The 19039-nt window shown below is 51.1% G+C and overlaps 5 protein-coding genes across 5 annotated transcripts; 2 read left to right on the top strand and 3 right to left on the bottom strand.

Annotated features, from left to right (window-relative positions):
- Window positions 1-249: 249 nt before the first annotated feature.
- JCM6883_005272 (uncharacterized protein) lies at window positions 250-1584 on the bottom strand (the record flags this gene model as incomplete). The annotated part of the gene is made up of 10 exons (XM_076630394.1): window positions 250-348; window positions 408-454; window positions 521-563; window positions 630-764; window positions 823-861; window positions 920-1035; window positions 1113-1155; window positions 1234-1308; window positions 1373-1384; window positions 1462-1584. The coding sequence occupies 10 exons, from the start codon at window positions 1582-1584 to the stop codon at window positions 250-252; spliced, it is 732 nt and encodes a 243-aa protein (XP_076489786.1).
- A 329-nt stretch (window positions 1585-1913) lies between these two features.
- On the bottom strand, window positions 1914-3853 carry DPH1 (2-(3-amino-3-carboxypropyl)histidine synthase; the record flags this gene model as incomplete). Its single annotated transcript, XM_076630393.1, has 4 exons — window positions 1914-2420; window positions 2487-2751; window positions 2822-3350; window positions 3421-3853. 4 exons carry the CDS (start codon window positions 3851-3853, stop codon window positions 1914-1916), a joined length of 1734 nt encoding a protein of 577 aa, XP_076489785.1.
- A 102-nt stretch (window positions 3854-3955) lies between these two features.
- Window positions 3956-5866, top strand: JCM6883_005270 (uncharacterized protein; the record flags this gene model as incomplete). The annotated part of the gene is made up of 3 exons (XM_076630392.1): window positions 3956-4095; window positions 4157-5510; window positions 5567-5866. The coding sequence occupies 3 exons, from the start codon at window positions 3956-3958 to the stop codon at window positions 5864-5866; spliced, it is 1794 nt and encodes a 597-aa protein (XP_076489784.1).
- Window positions 5867-6452: 586 nt separating this feature from the next.
- JCM6883_005269 (uncharacterized protein) lies at window positions 6453-11357 on the top strand (the record flags this gene model as incomplete). Its single annotated transcript, XM_076630391.1, has 20 exons — window positions 6453-6503; window positions 6598-6719; window positions 6782-6893; window positions 6962-7021; window positions 7088-7135; window positions 7207-8017; window positions 8077-8142; window positions 8212-8300; window positions 8394-8517; window positions 8585-8603; window positions 8675-8925; window positions 8995-9088; window positions 9171-9347; window positions 9410-9490; window positions 9560-9632; window positions 9688-10043; window positions 10111-10588; window positions 10649-10889; window positions 10963-11025; window positions 11122-11357. 20 exons carry the CDS (start codon window positions 6453-6455, stop codon window positions 11355-11357), a joined length of 3552 nt encoding a protein of 1183 aa, XP_076489783.1.
- Window positions 11358-12468: 1111 nt separating this feature from the next.
- JCM6883_005268 (uncharacterized protein) lies at window positions 12469-18750 on the bottom strand (the record flags this gene model as incomplete). The annotated part of the gene is made up of 13 exons (XM_076630390.1): window positions 12469-12534; window positions 12595-12706; window positions 12799-12939; window positions 13141-14516; window positions 14574-14837; window positions 14904-15328; window positions 15390-15593; window positions 15649-15781; window positions 15844-16160; window positions 16222-16350; window positions 16413-16658; window positions 16733-16892; window positions 16954-18750. 13 exons carry the CDS (start codon window positions 18748-18750, stop codon window positions 12469-12471), a joined length of 5370 nt encoding a protein of 1789 aa, XP_076489782.1.
- Window positions 18751-19039: the final 289 nt, after the last annotated feature.

Here is a 19039-nt window from a genome sequence, read left to right as displayed (position 1 = left end):
AATTCAAACTTGACGAGTGCTTCGACTGACTAGACTGACTGTTCTACTGACTACTGATTGAACTATCGACTTGGTTGGGCGGTCGCGAATCGAGGGTGATGTGATGAGTGAGGGAAGACGATTCTCTTCTCTTCACTCTCTCCGCGAATTTCGAAAAGTCTGGGAAATCAAAATATGAATGACAACAACTCGTTCACGATACAGATACATGTGAATTAGGATAGTAAGTAGGAAAAGGGTATCGTCGAATCACATCAAAGTACAACTCGTTCTGCTTCCTGAGGTATCGTCTGCTTTACTTCCTCTTGTTTCTCCTCTGCGCTGTGCCGTGACGGAGACTCGAGCCGCCTGGAGAAAGGAAGAAGTCAATTCCCCGTTCGAAAAAGAAAGAAAACGACGATATTTACCTCTTCGAACGCTTCTCGGACTCCTCGATCATGCTTAGCCGAACACTCTGCAGGAAGATCGTAATCAACAACATTGAGACAGTGTAGTCAAGTGAAGAAGAGAGCGATCTCACCTAAATATCTCGAAGCTCGTATCCGTTTCGCAACAGTCAAACCCTATCAATTCCACAGGATGTGAGCTTTCGACCCATCGAGGTGACATCTCGCTGAAAGACAGCTCACCTCTTCATACTCGATCATCTCTCCTCCATGTTTCTGCACTCTTTCCCTCGCGATCGGATCGTCTCGAAGATCACATTTGTTCGCGACGAGACAGATCTTGACCCCGGGACAATGTTCATGAATCTCGTCTATCCACTATTAGCAATTCGGAGCGGTCAGTTTCGCCCTTGTAGTGCGAGTTCTTAAAGCTCACTTTCGATTCGACATTTTCTAACGAAGTAGGTTGATCGACCTGTTCTCCATCGACATTAGGCAGAGTTCAGCGATATGAGAGCATGACTTCGGCTCACAGCGAAAGCTAACAGGATGAGGTGCGTGTCTGAATATGACAAACTCCTCAATCTTGCGAAGTCTTCTTGACCCGCTGTATCCCACAACGATAACTCGACTGGTGTATCATCGACAACTTTCCCACGAGAGAACTCGAGTCAGGGCTGGAGGCTTGAAGGGAGGAGAGGCAGGGAGGAAGAGAGAAAAACGAACGAATATCAACGGTATGGTTTTCGAAAACTGTAGGTTCATACGTCTGTCAACCAGAACTCCGCCATGTCAGTTGCAAGATGCTCGATATCAGTGTCTCATGTAACGTTCCGTCCTGACTCACATCTGGAAAGACGCCAGAAACGAAAACGTTCAAAATTGAAGTTTTACCGCACGCTCCATCTCCAACGACAACGAGCTGTGAGACACGACCCACTTTCAGTCAGCGCTCTATCTCGAGACTGAACAGAAGCGAGTCTCACCTTTCGATTCAGCTGTGAGAGGGAGTGAGGTAATTGCTTCGATCAGTCTTATCCTCAGCCTGTACAAAGCGAGTTACAGGGCTACTCACAGGTTTCTTAGACCGTATACTCTTGCCCTCGTCGAGTCCAGCACCGTTCGAGCTTGACCATTCTCCGTCGATTGATCGGTTTCGAGGGGAAGTTGGGAGTGGGAGACCGCAGAGTGGTGCCATACAATAGTTTGATCTTGCTAATGAGCTTGTATTTATGGGGCGGCGGAATCTGAGGGAGTCGGAAAGTTGCGAGTGAAATGAGGAGGGAGAGAGAAAGGAGAAGGAAGAAGAAGCAGGCGGTGCTCTTTGGCAGGAGATTCAGGAGCAAAGGTCTCGTCCAGGCAATGTGAAGCCTGACTCAGTCGCGAGAGAATGCAATGTGAGGCAGAGCGTGCATTTGAGCTCGAGGCGATTGCGAATCAAAAAATCGTTGCGAAAACTCGTTCCCTCTCGCCTATTGTCTATGGGGTCAAAGGGTTGCTAGTTACGGATTCACATCGACGTATACTCTAAGTCGTAGCAGCTACCACCGGCTGCTGTTGCTGCTGCATCCTCTTACTCTTTGGCACAGGTCTTCCTTTCTCCCCTCCCGCCTTTCTCACTCCCATCCCAAACCTCGGGGTCCATTCCCCTAGACTCCCATCCGCATAAAAGTCCATCGGATAATCCTCATCCCCCTTCCTTCCATTCTCCAACTCCTTCAACTTCGGAGAGGATTTATTGTCATCGATTCCCATATCTTTCCACCCTCTCGCTCCGTGAACTCCCATAGCGACGGAAGCTTCGTAGGGTGATAAGAGAGGCTTCGGGAATGCGTAACCCCAGTCGATAGAGAGTCGTGGACAGGAGGTTTGAACGAAGGTGGAGATTCCTGTTAGGAGGGAAAGTTTCGCTGGCGATAATTCGGAGAGGAGGAATGGAATGAAGGGTGTAGAAGTGAGTGGTGATGAGGAGGTCGTTGTTAGAGCAGTCGAAGAGGATGAGGAAGGTGGAGCTTCGAGGTGTTTCGTAACGGACTAAACGATGCCAACTCCGTCAATACTATGATTACAAGGTTTTCCCTGTAGCGAGAATTGACGCACCTTGAGTACTCTCAGATTCCCTTGTCGTCCAAGTGTGCCTAACACGATCCCCCAAGCTTCTTTATCCTTGATCTCCTTCTTCTTACTCTCTTCGACCAGACTATCCCTCGCTTGTTCGACCGCTTTCCCTCTCATTTTCCTCATCTCTTCGTGGTCGTACAATTCACGAGTTAGTCGTTTCGTGTATGGGTCGTAGCGGAACGCGGGGATTTGAGGGTTCGCGATCATGATTGATTCGAGGTGGAATCGTCCGTCTCCGACGTAGCTTTTCGCGCGAAGAGGGAATAAGTCAGTACTCTATGATCCGAGAGACTGGAGAGAGAGGTGGTACTCACAGAAGAGCGTCAACATCGTCCGCTAGTCTCGGAGCCGTACAACCGAGAATTTCACCAGGACTCAAAGGTTTGACTTGAGGCACGATAATATCGAATTTCTCTTCCCTCTTCTCTTGATTCGGTTTCGATGAAGTTGATGCTGAGCTCGAACCTTCGTCTGGAGGTGCTTCGATCGCGAGTTGGTCTGAATGTAGAGCTTCTTCGACCTCAAGATCTGATTTTAGGCCTTGAACCGCTGCGACGAATTGGATAGTTCCGACGACTGCTAGCTTTGTCGTCTTCGGTTTCTGTGGTTCCTCCTGCTGTTCTGTCGAGGTTGTTGTTGTCGCTGATTGGGTAGAAGGTTCGATGGCGATTTCGAGTTCCGGTCCTTTCCCTTTCGCGAGTGCGGCGTTCGAGAGAGTCGAGGAATTTCGGGGAGGAATACAATGAGGAAAGTTGAGTCGAACAGAGGCGGCCAAATGAGGTCGATCGACAGAGATTTCGACGAAAACGTAAAGAGTTTTGATCGTCGTCGTATCGACGGGAACTACGTCGAGGGAGCAACGGGGTGAGCACGCAGTAGCAAGGGACGATAGGAGAGTCTAGAGAATGCTCACCGAGACAGGAATGACCGTAATGAATCATCATATCACAACCCAAAGCTCTCGCGGTATAATCATCGATACAACAAGCACCATACGTAACATCTCCCATGATGACGCATTCCGCTTCCGTAAACCTCTCGATGATATCAACTATAGCACACCCATACATCGCGAGACCCTCTGGCATTTGAAGTGCGACTCGTTTCGCACCATTCTTCTTGATTTGGGCGATCGATTTAGGGAGTTCGAAATTGTAGTTGTGAGGGAGGAGGGCACCGATCGCTGCTTTGAGTAAGGGGTCTTCTGTCTGGGCTTGAGAGAGCGCAGAGGTAGACAAGATGGGATTTTTGGTTGAAGGAGATGAAGAGCCGCCGGATCGTCCGACGAAACGTTTTCGGCCTGTCTTTGCCGGAGGCGGCGCTGTAGTAGTTGGAACTGTATCCATGGATAGTTTCCGAGTTGGAGCGAGATGTTGAGAGGAAGAGAGAAGCGGAAAGCGAAACCCTCTCACTCTTTCATCTCGACGACTCACTTCGTCAACCTCGATATGCCTCCGAATCAGACGGGAGCAGCAAAGACAGCAGCAGGAGGATCTTCTGTACGAGGCCGAACGAAGCAAGAACAAGATCAACTTCAACGTAAAACTGTCTACCGACCCGTCCTCGACAATCCTCTCACCGTGGCTTGGTAAGTTCGGGGAAAGATTAGCTTCAGATGCTGAAGCTGATCTATTATTTCGTGCCTACAGGCCACCCCTGCCAGCTTCAGTGAGGAAATCGATTTTAGATCAACTCTTGCCGATTCTCACGGCTCCTCAAGGTCCGGAGAACAACTCGATCGCCGAATGGAGAGCTGAGGAACATGCCGCGAGGAGACACAAAGTGATAGGGAAGGGTAAAGGCAAGGGAAAGGGAAAGAAAGGAGACAACGATTCGAAAGGAAAGGGCAAGGAGCTTGATACGGCTGAAGACGAGATCATGGCGGTCGAGACGGCGACAGAAAAGGACGACACGGAACCTCCGTCAAAAAAGGTCAGGCTCGAAGCGGCGACTTCTCCGAAACCAACTTACTCGAATCCGAAACCCGTGCGAACTCCCCGTCAACCAATTCCTCGACCTCCTCTCCTCGACTGCCTGAGTCTCGGTATCAACGAAGTGACGAAAGCGTTGGAAACGAGGATTCGATGGGGTCGGTGGGAACTAGGAGACCAGAAAGCGATGCCCGGATCATCTCAGCTCCTCCAACACAACAACGAACTCATCCCTACCGCTCCTGTCGAGTCGGGTTCCGGGAAAGGTCAACGAAAGCGACTGCGAAAGAAATCCAACCCGACTTCGTTCTCACCTCAAGTTGGACTAAAGCTGGATTCTATCGATTACTCCTCGCTACCTTCATACGAATTCGTCGCTCTCCCACCTCCTCGTCCCTCGAATGATCGTCTTCCTCCTTACTACTTCAAGCCTAATCCAGAATCCCCTTCTCCTCGACTCTTGATCAATTCCGAAACCCTGCGAATCAAACGCGCAGTTCGAAAAGAAACTCAACGAGAATCCATCGCCAAAGAGAAGCTGAAGACTGAAAAGAGCAAGATACGACGAGTCGTTTCAGTTAATGGGCTGTACCGCACCCCGTTCGTACGACAACATGGACGACTCGACACAGACAAGCACTACTACGTAGCTGAGCAAGCGGAATACCTCAGGAAGGGGCAGGAGGAGAGGAGGAAGCTCGAGGAGGCGGAACTGGCCGTGAGGGAACTCGAGGAGGATACGAGAGGAGAATCGTCGACGGTCCCGTTGATCGACCTCGTTTTCGTTTGTAAACCCGATATCAACCCGCCTTCACTCGTCGCTCATTTACCCGGAATGGTCGCCGCTGCGAATGGAGTTCAAAATGCTCTCGAATCGGTCCTTGCAGCAAACTCGAAGGAGGAAAAGGGCAAAAGTGAGGAGGGAATGGAAATCGATGCGAAACACGACGAGGAGGACAAGGAGACGAGACCAGAGTTCGGGAAAGTGAGGATCATTCCGTTGGATCAAGGAGCTGAGCGAATCTTGGCAGACGCGCTGGGATTGAGAAGAGTGGCTTGTATCGGTCTTTCGGTGAGCTTCTTTCTTGCTCTCTCCTCGTTACACCGTGCTGAGCGTCATTTTCACAGTCTACTGCACCCGGAGTTGAAGATCTATTGACTCTGATCTCGAAGCACCTCTCACCACCTCTCGCCCCTTGGTTAACTCCTCACCTACTCCACCCTCCTCCTTCCTCTTCCTCCTCTCGACCTTCCTCACATTACGTCGAAACCCATATCAAGCATCTCAAGACGTCGGCACCTCTCAACCCGAGAGCGGCGCACTTGGAGAAGAAGACACAGAGGAAGGAAGAGAAGAAGGAGAAGAGGAGGAAGTTGAAGGAGGTTCACGATGGGGCCGATGTCTACGTCGCGGAGGACGAGGATTGATTAGAAGAATCTCCCTTTAGATGATCGGGGTCAGGAGGGAGAGGGGCGGAGGGGAGAGCAAAGGGAATTCGCGAAAATCTAAAGTAGCTTTCTCCTTCGATCGTTATCTCCGAGCGAGAGTCGAACCTTCCTGTCTACATTCTGCTATTCTGCACGGTCCCTTACAGTTGAAGGCTCGTCTAAGGAGTCGCCGACTGCAATCTCCTGCGATGGACGCAAGATGGACGTACTCGATTTTCGATTTTTTTTGCATTTCCGTTTTCCTTGGATGGAACGGTTCAGGCAGAGGCCGTGCTAGAGTGTCAACTCAGATTACGTACTTGCGAGTGAGCGAAGTTGCTAGTGACTAGGTGTGGAAACGCGAGTGGACGCCCTTCAAATTTTAGCTGCTTTCGCTTCTCACCACTCTCGTTCGAAAGCCCTCACACCTCGCGAGCGGCCTCATCAACAGATCCAGTAGACCCTCAGGAACCTACTGCTGCTGCTTTCGAAGTCCCCCCGCCCTTCCCTCTCCCTCGACGAGTTACATCATCCCTCATCAGAAGTCGCGTCTTTGAACTCTCTCAACACCCTCCCGACTGGCGTTATGGCTTCCATATCACCACAGGAGCTACTCGTCAAGATCTTCTCGAAAGATGTGAGTACTCTCCACGCGCTCTCTCTCTTCCCCCAAAAAGCACAAACCGTTCCTTCTTCCTCCCTCGTACTGACTCTCCTCGCCTTTGAATTAGGACATTGAACAACTGTACGACAGTGAAAAGGAGTTCTTACCCGAAATCACACTCCACTTGCAACAATTTCCACTCGATTACAATTTCTCTGTCGAACCTTCGCCTTCCTCAACTGGCTACGGGTCAGTCTCAAGCGGCTTCCTACTCCCCTCAGGTCGAAGCTGACTCGTCTGCGATTACGTAGCACCGTGATCTGTCTCGAAGAAGGTTGTCTGTGCGATATCGCGTTGGATCCTTCCTGGCTCGCTCGTTCGGGAGGGATTCAACGTGGACTCGGAGGTCTCGCAAAGTACTGGGTCAGTGATTCTCTCTTCCCATCTCAGAGAACAATCTCTGATGGGTGAGCAATAATCGCTGGCAATAGGAACACATCTCGAAGAGTCCCGCTCACGTCGCTTCTCGCAACAAACGACTTGGAATTCAAGTCAGTTCTTCTCGAGCGAGTCAGTAGATAATACTCCACTGACACTATACTTCTCGAGCCTGACAGAACACTCAAGGTTCAACTGAAGCTTCTTCGTCAAAGAGTGCTCTCAAAGTGAGAGAGAATCATCTTTTTCGCGATTCAACGCTTGTTGACTGAACTCTTTCTCATTCTTCCCTGTGAAGGCTCACCACTCTGGACTCTCTTCGGAAATGGATCGTCTCGGCACTGGTTCTTTCAGCTCTCGTCCCAAACTCTCTTCGTCCTCTCAAGAAGCGGCCGTCATCCCCAAGAAACGTCTCTCCGCTCAAGGTTCAGCCGGAAACGTATTCAACGACGACAACGAAATGGTCGACAAGAAACCTCGACTCGAACCTGAAGCTGGAGTCTTCTCTGATCGTGGGAACGCTCCTCGTCCGTCTGCTGCAGCAGCCAGTGGATCCGGTCCCTCGAAACCGGCGAACGAAATCGAAACGACCCAGGCGAAAATTGTCAAATATGGAACGATGCTTCGAGATCTTCGTGCTTTACCGACCAACAAACGTGAACCTGAACATTTCCAGCAAATCGATGCCGTCAATGAAAAACTCGGGCGTCTCAATGCTCGTCTCGTCGATTTGAAGAAATCCGCTCCGATTGGAGGATTCGGAGGAACGGGAGCAGGAGGAGGAGCAGGAGGAACCGATTGGCACCTCGACTCCGCTGCTCGTCAACGTATCCAACTCGAACTCGAACGTCAACAACAAGGAGTCGCTGCGAAACAAGTCGGAAACGACGTCGTCGCTGAGGTCATGGCTCAATTCGGAGGAACTCGTGGAGGAGGTGGAGGAGCGATGGGAGGTGACCACCCTGACACTGACGGAAGTGAAGATCCTTACGATGCGATGAACCGAGACGGAGGAGGAGCGAGAGTTCGTGGAGTCGCGAGAACTCAGGAGTTTGACGAGTTTGTTCAAAAAGCTCTCGAAGGTGAAAGTTTCGAAGGAAACGCGAATGGTTAGTACTCTCCCAATGCGCTACTGAGACTCCCCTCGCTGATTACCGTGCCCTCACAGTCGACGCTGCCGCTGCGAAACTCGGTCTCAAATCTCAACATCAATTGGTTTCAAACATGACGATTCGTGAGTCCTTCAGTCCATCCTCAGTTTGACGCTGGTAACATAGACTCACTCACTCTCGTTCGACGATAGCTTTGATGCCTCATCAATTGATCGGAGTCGCTTACATGAAAGCTCAAGAAGAATCGAAAATTTACGGAGGGATCTTGGCCGACGAAATGGTTAGTCTGCCCACTCTCCCTTACTCTGCCCTCGTCGCGCCGAATCGGGTGATTGTTACTGACTCGCTCATTCGTATCGAAACTCTGAAACAGGGTCTCGGAAAAACGGTCGAATCGATCGCTTTGATGTGTGCGAACGAATCTCGTGATCCTGACGAGAAAACGACGTTGATCGTTGCTCCTCTCGCTTTGCTCGAACAATGGAAGGAAGAAATTGGTGAGTCTTTGTCGCTATTCTTTCTCGCTTCGACTTGTATTCATCGATTCTTTCTCTCGATTCACAGAGGAAAAGACTGAGAAGGGGTACATCATCGCTTTCACTACTCTCCACATCATGAGCGATTACTGACGAGGCAGGATCGGAGTCGTTGTAGATACTTTTCGGTCTTCATTTACCACGGACCCGAGAGGAAGAAGACGAAGGTCAAACATCTCAAGAAGTACGACGTAGTTTTGACTACCTACACGACGCTCGTTCTCGACTACCCCGACGACGAAGGAGCGCAGAAGAAAGCTCGTCAACAAGCGAAGAAGAACGGAGGAGAGGAAGAAGATTACTTCGAGTTTCAAACTAAAGGTCCTCTTCTCGAAATGTCGTGGTACCGAATCATCCTCGATGAAGCTCGTGAGCGATCTATACTCTGACTCTTTTCGATGGGCGTTGCTGATGTCAGCAGTTTTGGATCCCTCGCAGAAAACATTCGTAACCGTGGAACGAAAATGTCTCGAGCAGTCGCTGGAGTCGATGCGCTCTTCCGTTGGTGTTTGACCGGTACTCCCGTCACCAAGTGAGTCTCAACATTTTCTTGCTTCTCACGATCGAACCAAAGTTGACCTCTTCTGTCCGACATCGTTTTCGTTTTTCTCCAGCTCTCTCGCCGATCTCTTCCCTCTCTTCCGCTTCATTCAACTCAAACCTTGGTACACCTGGTCGGAGTATCGCGCTCATGTTGTTCAGCACGAGAAGAAACGAGGTGATTTGGCGGGTAGGAGAGCTCAAGCGATTCTTCGTTCCTGCATGCTTCGAAGGAAGAAAGATTCGAAACTGTATGTCGATTCTCTCTCGTCGACCGAGTTCTCTCCTCGCTGACTAGTCTTCCCTCGCACAGTGATGGAAAGGAATTGATCTCTCTTCCCGAGAAGAAGATTGAACTCTTCTCTCTCGAGTTCTCTGAAGAAGAACGTGAGATGTAAGTTGTCAAACTCGCCTCTCTTGAGCCGAACTTCGCAAGCTCATAGTCTTTCATCTTCGCTCTCAGCTACGATGCGGTCGAGAAGAAGGCTCAAATCAAGTTCAAGAAAATGTTGAGAAACGGTACCGTGCTCAAAAACGTGAGTTTTCTTCGATTCCGTTTCAAAGCTGAGGACTGACTCTCCTCTGTGCCAGTACTCTCACGTTCTCGTCATGCTGTTACGCCTTAGGCAACTCTGTTTCCACCCGAGTTTGATCGCCGATGTCGAAGCGACTTTGGAGAAGAAAGAACAAACGAAGGAACTCGTCAAGGTTGAACTCAAACGCGCTCAGAAAGAAGTCGGTGCCGAATTCGTCCGTACGATGAAGGCTGAACGACTCAATCTCGCGATCGAACGTGTCAAGTTGGAGAGGAGCGGAGACGTCGAGGAAGGGGCTGGAAACGACGAATGCAGCATCTGTTTCGACAACATTCTCGCGCAAGAATCTGGAGGAGCCGTCACTCGTTGTTCTCATTGCTTCTGTCGTACCTGCATCACTGAAGTCATCAAGTAAGTTTCTCGTTGTCGTTCCTATCTCTTCAATCGAAACTGACCAACTCGTGTTCTCTTTCAATAGTCAAGCGGTCGTCGATGATGCCGGAGACGAAGCGACCGACAAGTGCCGAGCCGATCAACGACCTTGTCCGATTTGTCGTACTCCCGTCGGTGAAAAGGACCTCTATCCGCTCGAAGCTTTCGAACCTTCCGATCAAACTCTCTCTGAACGACTCGGAGTCGAAATGGACGTTGACGAAGACGAAGACGAGGAGGACGACGATGATGACGATAATCTCGGAGGATTCATCGTCAACGATGATGAAGAAGATGATTCCGATTTCGAACGTCGTCGAATCAAGAACAAGAACAAGAACACGAACAAGAAGATCCCGAAACAACCGAACCGCGCAGTCATTCAAGATTCGGATGACGAGAACGACAATGAAGAACCGTCTGAAGCTGAAGAGTCCGACTCGGAAGCTCGTAAGAAGGCGAAAGGAAAGGGTAAAGCTGAAGCGAAACGAAAAAACCTAAGCTACTTCTCTGAACAAATCAAAGTGAGTTTCTCTTCTACTCTCTCCGTTTCATCGTTTCTTAGACTGACACTGTCTCTGTAGGAAAACGTCCCCTCGACCAAGATGCTCTGGGTTCTCTCTGAACTCCAAACTCTCCAAAAAGAAAACCCCGACGACAAAGTCATCATCATCTCGTCCTTCACCTCGATGCTCGACTTGATGCAACTTTACCTCGAAGAGAACGACATCAAAACGTGTAGGTACCAAGGGGACATGAACCAAAGCGAGAGATCGAAGTCTCTCAAGGTTTTGAAAAAGAGCAACAAGTGCAAAGTTATGCTTCGTGAGTAGTTCATCCCCCTGTCTCTCTCGATCTGATGCGCGATGACTGACATTCTCCTTCTGTGTATGAACAGTCTCGCTCAAATGTGGTGGAGTAGGTTTGACTTTGACTCGTGCGAACCGTGTCATCTCTCTCGGTGAGTCTCCGTCGTCTCTCTTTGTCTTCTCCCTCTGATTTGATCTCAATCACTGATCCTCCCTCCCTCCTGTGCGTACGTTGACGTACTCCGTAGATCTCGCTTGGTCTTTCGCGGTCGAAGCTCAAGCTTACGATCGAACTCACCGAATCGGTCAACTCAAGCCCGTGTTCGTCAAACGTCTCACGATCGCCAACACCGTCGAACAACGTATCTTCGATCTCCAAGCGAAGAAACAAGGACTCGCCGATGCCTCGCTCGGTGAAGGAAAGGCGCAAAAATTGGGAAAGATGACTGTGCAAGAACTTGCAGGACTCTTCGGTTTGCACTGAACAGCTCGCAGGAATCAGAAAGGGTGGAACAGAGTACCGCTTGATCAAAAGATGTACAACTAGGAACAGGAGGGTCGTTGTTTTCGGCGCTTCTCTTCCCCTTTCCTCTTTCCCTCTTCCCTTGTCTCTCTCTCGCTCTCGTACTTGTTTTTGTTTTTTACTACTCGTTTTGCAGTATCCCTTCTCGTCTCGTCTCGTCTCGGAATCCCAGCAGTACCCTTTCCGTTCGTTAATCTTTCCTGTCGTTCTCGAGAGGAAAAGACTCGTGATTTGAACGCAACTCTTCAGCGTCAGCCTGGAGCTTGCTCTCGCGTTGGTTATTCAGGAGCGTCCTCCCGAAAGGTCGAAGTAGTAGCGAGTCGGAGACGCTGGAAACTCGCACGAGAAGGGACGAGCTCGCCGTCGACCGAAAATATCAGCAGTCGAGATCGCATGTATCCCGTCTACTACGTCTGACAGTCAGCTATGTTTACGGGTAGTGACGAGTGGGTGCGATAGAGTCGGATTGGTTTGAGGCGAGCGGACTGAATGATTGACTAGCAGGCTGAAGCCCGACGCGAGAGCCACGGTGTGGCTCTTTGTTTAGACGGGCATACCTATCACTGATCAGATGTGCCACATCGAAGCCCGGGGAAAGTAGAGAAGCGAAATCAAGGGCAGTAATTGCCGTCTCGCGCAAGCGGTTTCCGCATTTCGAGTTTTCGCACCCAGTTATGCGAATTATACTCGACATTGAACCTCCCTGCAGGCGACCCAGGTTATATTCAGGTCCACAGCATTTACCTCTGCCGGTATCCGAAGCTGAGAGAGACCGAGAATCATATCGAGGACTTGCCAATCAAGCTTCTTTCCTCGACTCTACCCTTTTCGAAACCTGAGGCTGTACTGACATGCCCTACTTCGGCGGTACACCAACTTCCTTACAGATGAGCGTGGTACAGATGAGGGCGAACGACTCTCGAAAACAGCATCTGTAGACTTGAGCTTGGCTCGCATCAGGTTTTCTCTGCTGCTAACTCTCGCTCAGAGAGAGAGACGAAGAACGGAACGACACTATGTACTTTCACTTTGCGACAGAGTTTTGCGACAGAACGAGACATGCAAGGGTAGTTTACTCGAGAGAGATGACGGCTTTTCCAATGTTTCCCCCGTTCAACAATTCGAGGAAAGCCTCTCCCTAAATGAGAGACCGCATCAGCGAGAGTGCGCGGAGAACAGAGAACGCTACGAGACTCACTTGATCAAGACCCATGGTGACGTGCTCAATCGGCTTCGTGAACTCCCCCTTGGCGAGCGCGGGAGGGATCTCGTCGTAGAAGTTTCCGAGGTCACGGTTGAGGACGATGAATCTATTCGAGTACGAGGTTCACAAACGAGGTCAGTAGTCTAGTTCTGTGAGGAGAGGTGAGAACAGGGCTCGAAAACCGGGGAGAAAGCTCACCCTTCGTAAAGGATTTCTTTCGAAACGAGCGAGAAGATGTTCTTGATGCCGTACGGTTCACTGTTGTACGAACAGGCAGCGCTCACAACGCACGCGGACCAGTGCTCTGTTAGCATATCTGACAACAGGTACTCTGCTCCGCTACGAGCACAGATGAGAGAATGCTGAAATGAGTTTGCAATTGTTTTATGTGCGAGAGAGCCATTCAGAAACAACTATCGAGAGAGAGAGTGCGTGATGCGAGAACGAGTCAGAACATGGAGAGAGAGAGGTGGAATGGAGTCAGGGAAAGGGAAGATAAAAAACGACAATCAGAGAAAAAAACACGAAACCGCCTCCTACGGCAGCGTTTCAACCTCTTCGACAAATTCTTTCGCCAACTCGTCGAGTTCTTCGAGTAACCTCGTTCGGTCCCAATCTCCTTTTCCTCTCCACACCGAATCGAAACAGGCGGCTCGGAGTTGCTCAAGCTGGTCGACGTTGAGAGCCGAGGTGTCGTTCTTGAGGAACGAGGCGAAAGCATCGACGGCGTGAGAAGGAAGGATAAAGTCGGGCAAGGGAGGTGGCGTCGCCTCCATCGGAGTCGGTGAACGCTCCTTTTCAGCTCCAATCGGTTCCTCGCCTTCTCGAGAGTTCTCGTCGGAGGGAGCAGGCGGCGCCACACCGTTTGGTAAGGTTGTGTCAGGGGTCGTCGTCGATGGAGAGGGATCGACGGCAGCCGAGAAGGACGGGACGAGGAAAGGGTTCGAAGTCGCAGAGGGAGGATTTCCGATAAAGAAGTTTGGTTCGGCATTTGCGAGAGACTTTTGAGGAGAGAGAGAAGGAGTCGCACCGACGGCCATGGGCATCGCAAGCGCGCCGAGAGGAGGGGGTTGGGCGAACTCAAGAGGGTTTTGCGAGGTCGCGAGGGCGGAAGGAGAAGTTGGGTTGAGTAGGTTGTTTAGATTCGAAGATGCGCCGTTCTCGTAGTGATGACCGTTGATTCCATTCGAGAGAGGTTGAGGAGCCGAGGTCGATGCGACGACTTGACCATTCGGAAGATCAACAGCGTCGACAGAAGGTGATTCATCTCCTTCAGGTCTCATTCGTTTCGCCGGACCTTGACCCCCTTCTCCCTCGACTCCTTCCGTCTCGTCGTCTTGGCCCTCTTCTCTCGCTCGCTTGAGGCCGTTCTCGCCAGCTCCTACATCTCCATTCTCTTCGATGATCACATCGTCCTGTCCCCCTTCGTCTTCGCCTTCACCTTCAGTCGCTCGGTCCTTCGGTGGTCGGACCTTGTGTAGTCCTCCATCGATAGCGGCTTGTTTCGCAGCGGCGACGATTCCTTCTTCGGGGAGGGGTCTCCCTCTTCCTTTCCTCTCCTTCTTCGGTTGATTCTGATCCTTCTCCTTCATCCTCGCGGCCATCTTGACGCATTCGGAACGGAAGTTCGCGTCGAATGTTTGATCGAGCATGACTTTCGTGTGATTAACCATTTGTCCAGCTTTGATCGGTGCTTCAGCGTCTTGTTCCATGATTTTGTTGATCTCGGCATTCGCTTGAATTCGGAGGATATCGGTGAGGAACTCGTCAGGAGTGTGGTAGTATCCTTTGTAGAGATCTGAATGCATAAGATCGAGGTCGACGTTGTGGTAAGGTTGAGTTCCGAGTCCAGTCACAGTTTCGTTGTCGTTCAGTTGGTTCTTACGCCACTCGAGATCGTCTTCTCTCCAATCATCCTATACACACGAGAGGGTCAGACTGAAATCGAAGAGGAGTTGTGAAGCTCGACGTACGTAGAGGTTCCTCGTGAATCGTTTGTACCTCTTCTTCAACTCGCCGAGAACGGGACCTAGTTTCCATTTGAGGTATTCGAGGAGTCGTTGGTCGTTCGCTTCAGCTTGCGCGATTTCGGCAGCGGTCGGTTCACGGGGAGCGGGAGGAGGAGCGATGGGGAGTTTCTCGAGGATTCGTTTTCGACGAGGCATGGCGTCCGGGAATTCATTCGGAGGTCGAGTGATTCCAGCGATGACGTCGGCGAAGAAAGCTTCTCGTTGAGCCTGAATGACACGAGGGAAGAGTAAGATGAATGGTAGCATAAGAGATCGAGCTGGGACACAACTCACAGCGTTGGGTTTGTCCAAAACGACGCGATTTCCCTTGACGAATCCGAACCAACTTCGAACGTCTGGAGGAATATCTTTCATCGATCCATCGACGACAGCGAGGAGGAGGATAGGATCGGAAGGGTCGAGACTATCGAGGAGTCCTTTGATCGTCGACCTGACCGTTTCTCCGACGCTCGTGCACCACGTGAGCAAGGAAGGGATGAACAGGATCGAGGGTTTGTGTCGCTTCGCTTCGACGAATAGTTGAACGCAGGCGGCTTCCATCGTTCGAGACGAATCAGAGACGAGAGTTGCGAGATCGAGCGTTTGTACGTGGAAACCTTCGAGGTGATGCAAGATCGCAGATCCGACGAATCCTTGACCGGAGCCGGGTTCACCAAGGATTAGAAGTCGAGGACGGAAGACTCGAAGGGTTTCGAAAGCTGCGAGAGGGAGAGCGATTCGTCAATGTCGCTCGTGGGGAATTGAGACGATTCGACTTACCTTGTAGCATCTTTTCCTTTTCGAATCCTCCTCCATCGTCGACAAATTCAGCTTCTTCAAGGACATTCGGTTTCTTGACTTCGGGAAGAACCTTGGAGAGCGCAACCTTTGCATTCTCGAAAGATTCGGCGAGGAGAGGGACAAGTTGAGGGGGAAGAGCGGCAGCGGCGGACGACGTTGATCGATGAGAAGAAGGGATCAAATCTGTAGCGAAAGATGGTGAGCAGATGCATCACGATCGAGAGGCTGAGAAACGAACTCTTCTGGGAAATGACAAAATCTCGAGCGGTGACTTCGATAGTTTCGGGTTTGATGAGGAGACGATCGTTTGTCTTGTAGATCTGAGGATACGTTCGTTGAACCGCGTTGAGAGCTGCTTCCGTGCAGAGAGCCTGTTGCGAGAGGAAAACAGGTTAACAAAAGCTCGAGTCTAAACCGCAAAGATGCAACTCACCCTGAGATCTGCTCCTCCGTACCCTTTCGTCAAGTCTGCCAACTCGTCCATGAAACTATCCTCGAGAGGAGGGTTCCAGCCCTTCGTGTGAATCCCGAGAATCTTCTTCCTCGCTTCGATGTTCGGGAGAGGGAAGTAAAATTCTCGATCGAAACGTCCCGGTCGACGCAATGCCGGGTCGATAGCGTCTGGTCGATTCGTCGCTCCGATTACGATGACTTGTCCTCGCCCATCCATTCCATCCATGAGCGCGAGCAGAGTCGAAACGATCGAAGCATGAATTTGTTCTTGTTTGCTACTCCGCACTGGCGCAAGACCTGTCGACGAGAGTCACTGAGCATTTACACATTGATTGTGAAGAGACAGACTTTGACTTACCATCGATCTCATCGAAGAAGATGATCGACGGTTGACAATTCTTCGCCTCTTCGAACAGTAATCTCAGTTGACGTTCAGCTTCTCCCACCCATTTCGACAAACAATCCGCTCCTTTCCTCATGAAGAAAGCTGTCGACGATAAGACAACTCAGTTGAAAGTTCACGAGAGGGAGGGAAGGCGAAAGACTCACAGATTTTTCTCCCGTCTGTGCTGCAACTCGCCGCCAAAGCTCTCGCCAAGAGGGTCTTACCAGTACCGGGAGGACCGTGGAACAAGACACCCCGAGGTGGAGTGATCGCGAAACGCTCGAATACTTCGGGGTAGAGAAGAGGAAGCGAGACCATCTCTTTCAACTGTTGAATGTGAGATCCGAGTCCTCCGACCGAATCGAACGAGATGGTTGACGGTACTCCGAGTGGATCCGTATCAGCGAGAGCTAGCATGACGATAGAACGTAACCGAGTCAGTTAAAGTCCGAGATGGAAAGAGACGAGACGCGAGGGTTCTCACCAGCGACACTCGCGACTTTGCCAAGGTTGCCGGGCGCTCCTGCACCAAACTCTAGTCCACCACCAGACGCCAACATCCCACCTCCACCTATTCCACCAGCTTTCGATGTGTAGAGAGCAGATTTCGAGGGAGAACCGAGATTCGGAATATCGTCGTCAGACTGTTCAAAACATCGACGAGTTAGTGCCGAAACGCAGGCTAGTTGCGACGAGGTCACTCACAGAATCGGAAGGTTGACCGCCGTCGGGATACAAAGCTGCCCATTGAGCACCAGTGAGGTTTGCAGGCAAGCCGGCGAAAGGGTTTCCATCATCGTTTCGTTTCTTGTTGAACTGGTTCTTCTTCTTATCCTTTCTACCCTTCGGAGCTTCGAGTGCGAGTGGAGCGAAGTAATCAACTTTCTTCTTCTGTCTTAAGTTTCTTCGAGGCGCGGATCCTCCTCCTCCGAACTCGCTGTCTTCATCGTCGTGCAAGTCGAGGGATAGATCGTCTTCGTCTGACGAGCCTGGACCTTCTTCGTCGTCGTATGAAGTGTCTTGAGCTTTGATAGAGTTTCGAGTTTGTCGTCCAGGGGGTCGACCAGGTCCTGCTCGATTTCGTAGACTTCGAGTCGAGTTCCTTCGATTGCCGTTGCTACTCCTCGTCCCTCGACTGCTATTGCGAGTTCTCCTCGTTCCAAAGTCATCGCTGTCGTCCTGTCCATCTTCTCCAGCCCATTCTTCCTCGTCCTCGTCGATTCCTTCCCCTCGATATCCACCGTTTCTTCGACTCCCACCTCTCGTCAACCTTCCTCCTGTTGACGTTGATGGTGCCTCATCTCCATCATCTCCTTCGTCGTAGTAAACCGGTCGTTTCGTAGTCCGACCCGAAGCAGTTTTCATCACGAGAGTCGGTCGACGGAAACCGAGTTCGTCCTCCTCCTCCGCCTCGTCTCCCTCCTCGTCCGAGTTTGCAATCTTGACTCGTGTAGCTCTTCGACGAGGTTCCACTCCTTCGTCCGATTCGTCTTCTGGTTCGACGTTTTCACCATTTTGAGCTTCAGGTTGATAATTGTTCTGGATTTGAGCTGGGTTTATCGTCGACACGTCCATCTCGCCTTCAGCGTCGTCGTTATCGTCTGAATCTTGTACGATTCTTCGTCCGTTCCGAGCAACCGGTTGTTCTTCTTCTTGCTGCTGTTCCTCGTCGACTGCTCCCGTTACTCCTGCGATCGCTTGTAGATACTGACTCGCGCCTCCTCCGTTCTGACCGTTCTCGATTGGCGGTAGAGGTGGTAGTCCGTTCGTATCGACGAGCCCGTCCTGCTCCTCTTCGCCTTGTTGCTCGAAATCCTGACTGACCCCACCTCGGCTCGAACTTCCTCTCGTTGCCCTGCCTTTCCCTCTCGCGCCACTTCTGCTCCGTGACTGTACTTCCTCGTCGTCATCATCGTCGTCCTCCTGATACTCCTCCTGGTAATCCCCTTCGTCGTCGTCGAATCGAGGTTCAGCATAACTGATCGGTGCACTCGAAGTCCCTCTCAACGCTCTCCCCGAAGTCCTACGCGTCGCATAACTCGATTCGTGATGCGCTTGTTGCTGAGGTGCCGTCGTGTAATTGTTCGGTACGCGAGAAGTCGATCTTCGAGGTCGATCAGAAATTCCCATTCCGAAATCTTGAGAAGCGGCGACTACTGGTTGAGGAGTGTAGTATTGGTGAAGGAGATTCGGATCGGAAGTAGCTGTAGAAGTCGAAGGGATTGGAGCGAGTGGAGGAGGGTAAGAGGTGAAGGAAGGAGAGTGAGATTGAGGAAGATGAGGTGATGAAGCCGAGGCGAAAGAACCGGTTAGGACGATTCTCGAAGGAGGTGTAGGGAGGTGATTCGAAGCTGGGGAGTGATGGACTGGGGCGGAGTGAGAGTAGGCGGGTTGAGGAGGATAAGGGAGTTGGTTGCTCGGAGGTAACTCGGAGGGATTCGATAGTTGTGGATGAGAGTAGTAGTCGTGATAGGTGGTTGGGTGATGAGGAGGATAGCTCATCTAATACCCCTCCTCTACGCGCGGAGAGTTCGGAGCGGAGAGAGCAAGAGAAGCGAGAAGATTTCGAGAGGTCGCGTCGAGTTGGCAGACTGCCTCTCACCAACTCGAACCATTCTCGACTGACAAGCGTACATTCCTACGAGCTACGACGCGGTACCAGCAATCCTAGAGTGAGCGGCGAGCAAACATCTTCGACGCGTTCGAACGCCCTCTCGATCTCTCATCTTCTCAACACTCCGTTGGGCCCCGGCATCGGGCGAGTCGTTCAGGGTCCACACCAGTCAGGTGA

This window comes from Sporobolomyces salmoneus (assembly GCF_050403485.1).
Source record: "Sporobolomyces salmoneus JCM6883 DNA, S_salmoneus_JCM6883_v1_ctg9, whole genome shotgun sequence".
NCBI classification, from domain to species: domain Eukaryota; kingdom Fungi; phylum Basidiomycota; class Microbotryomycetes; order Sporidiobolales; family Sporidiobolaceae; genus Sporobolomyces; species Sporobolomyces salmoneus.
Note: the sequence above shows the minus strand (reverse complement) of the source record. Positions and strands in the feature narration are given on the sequence as shown.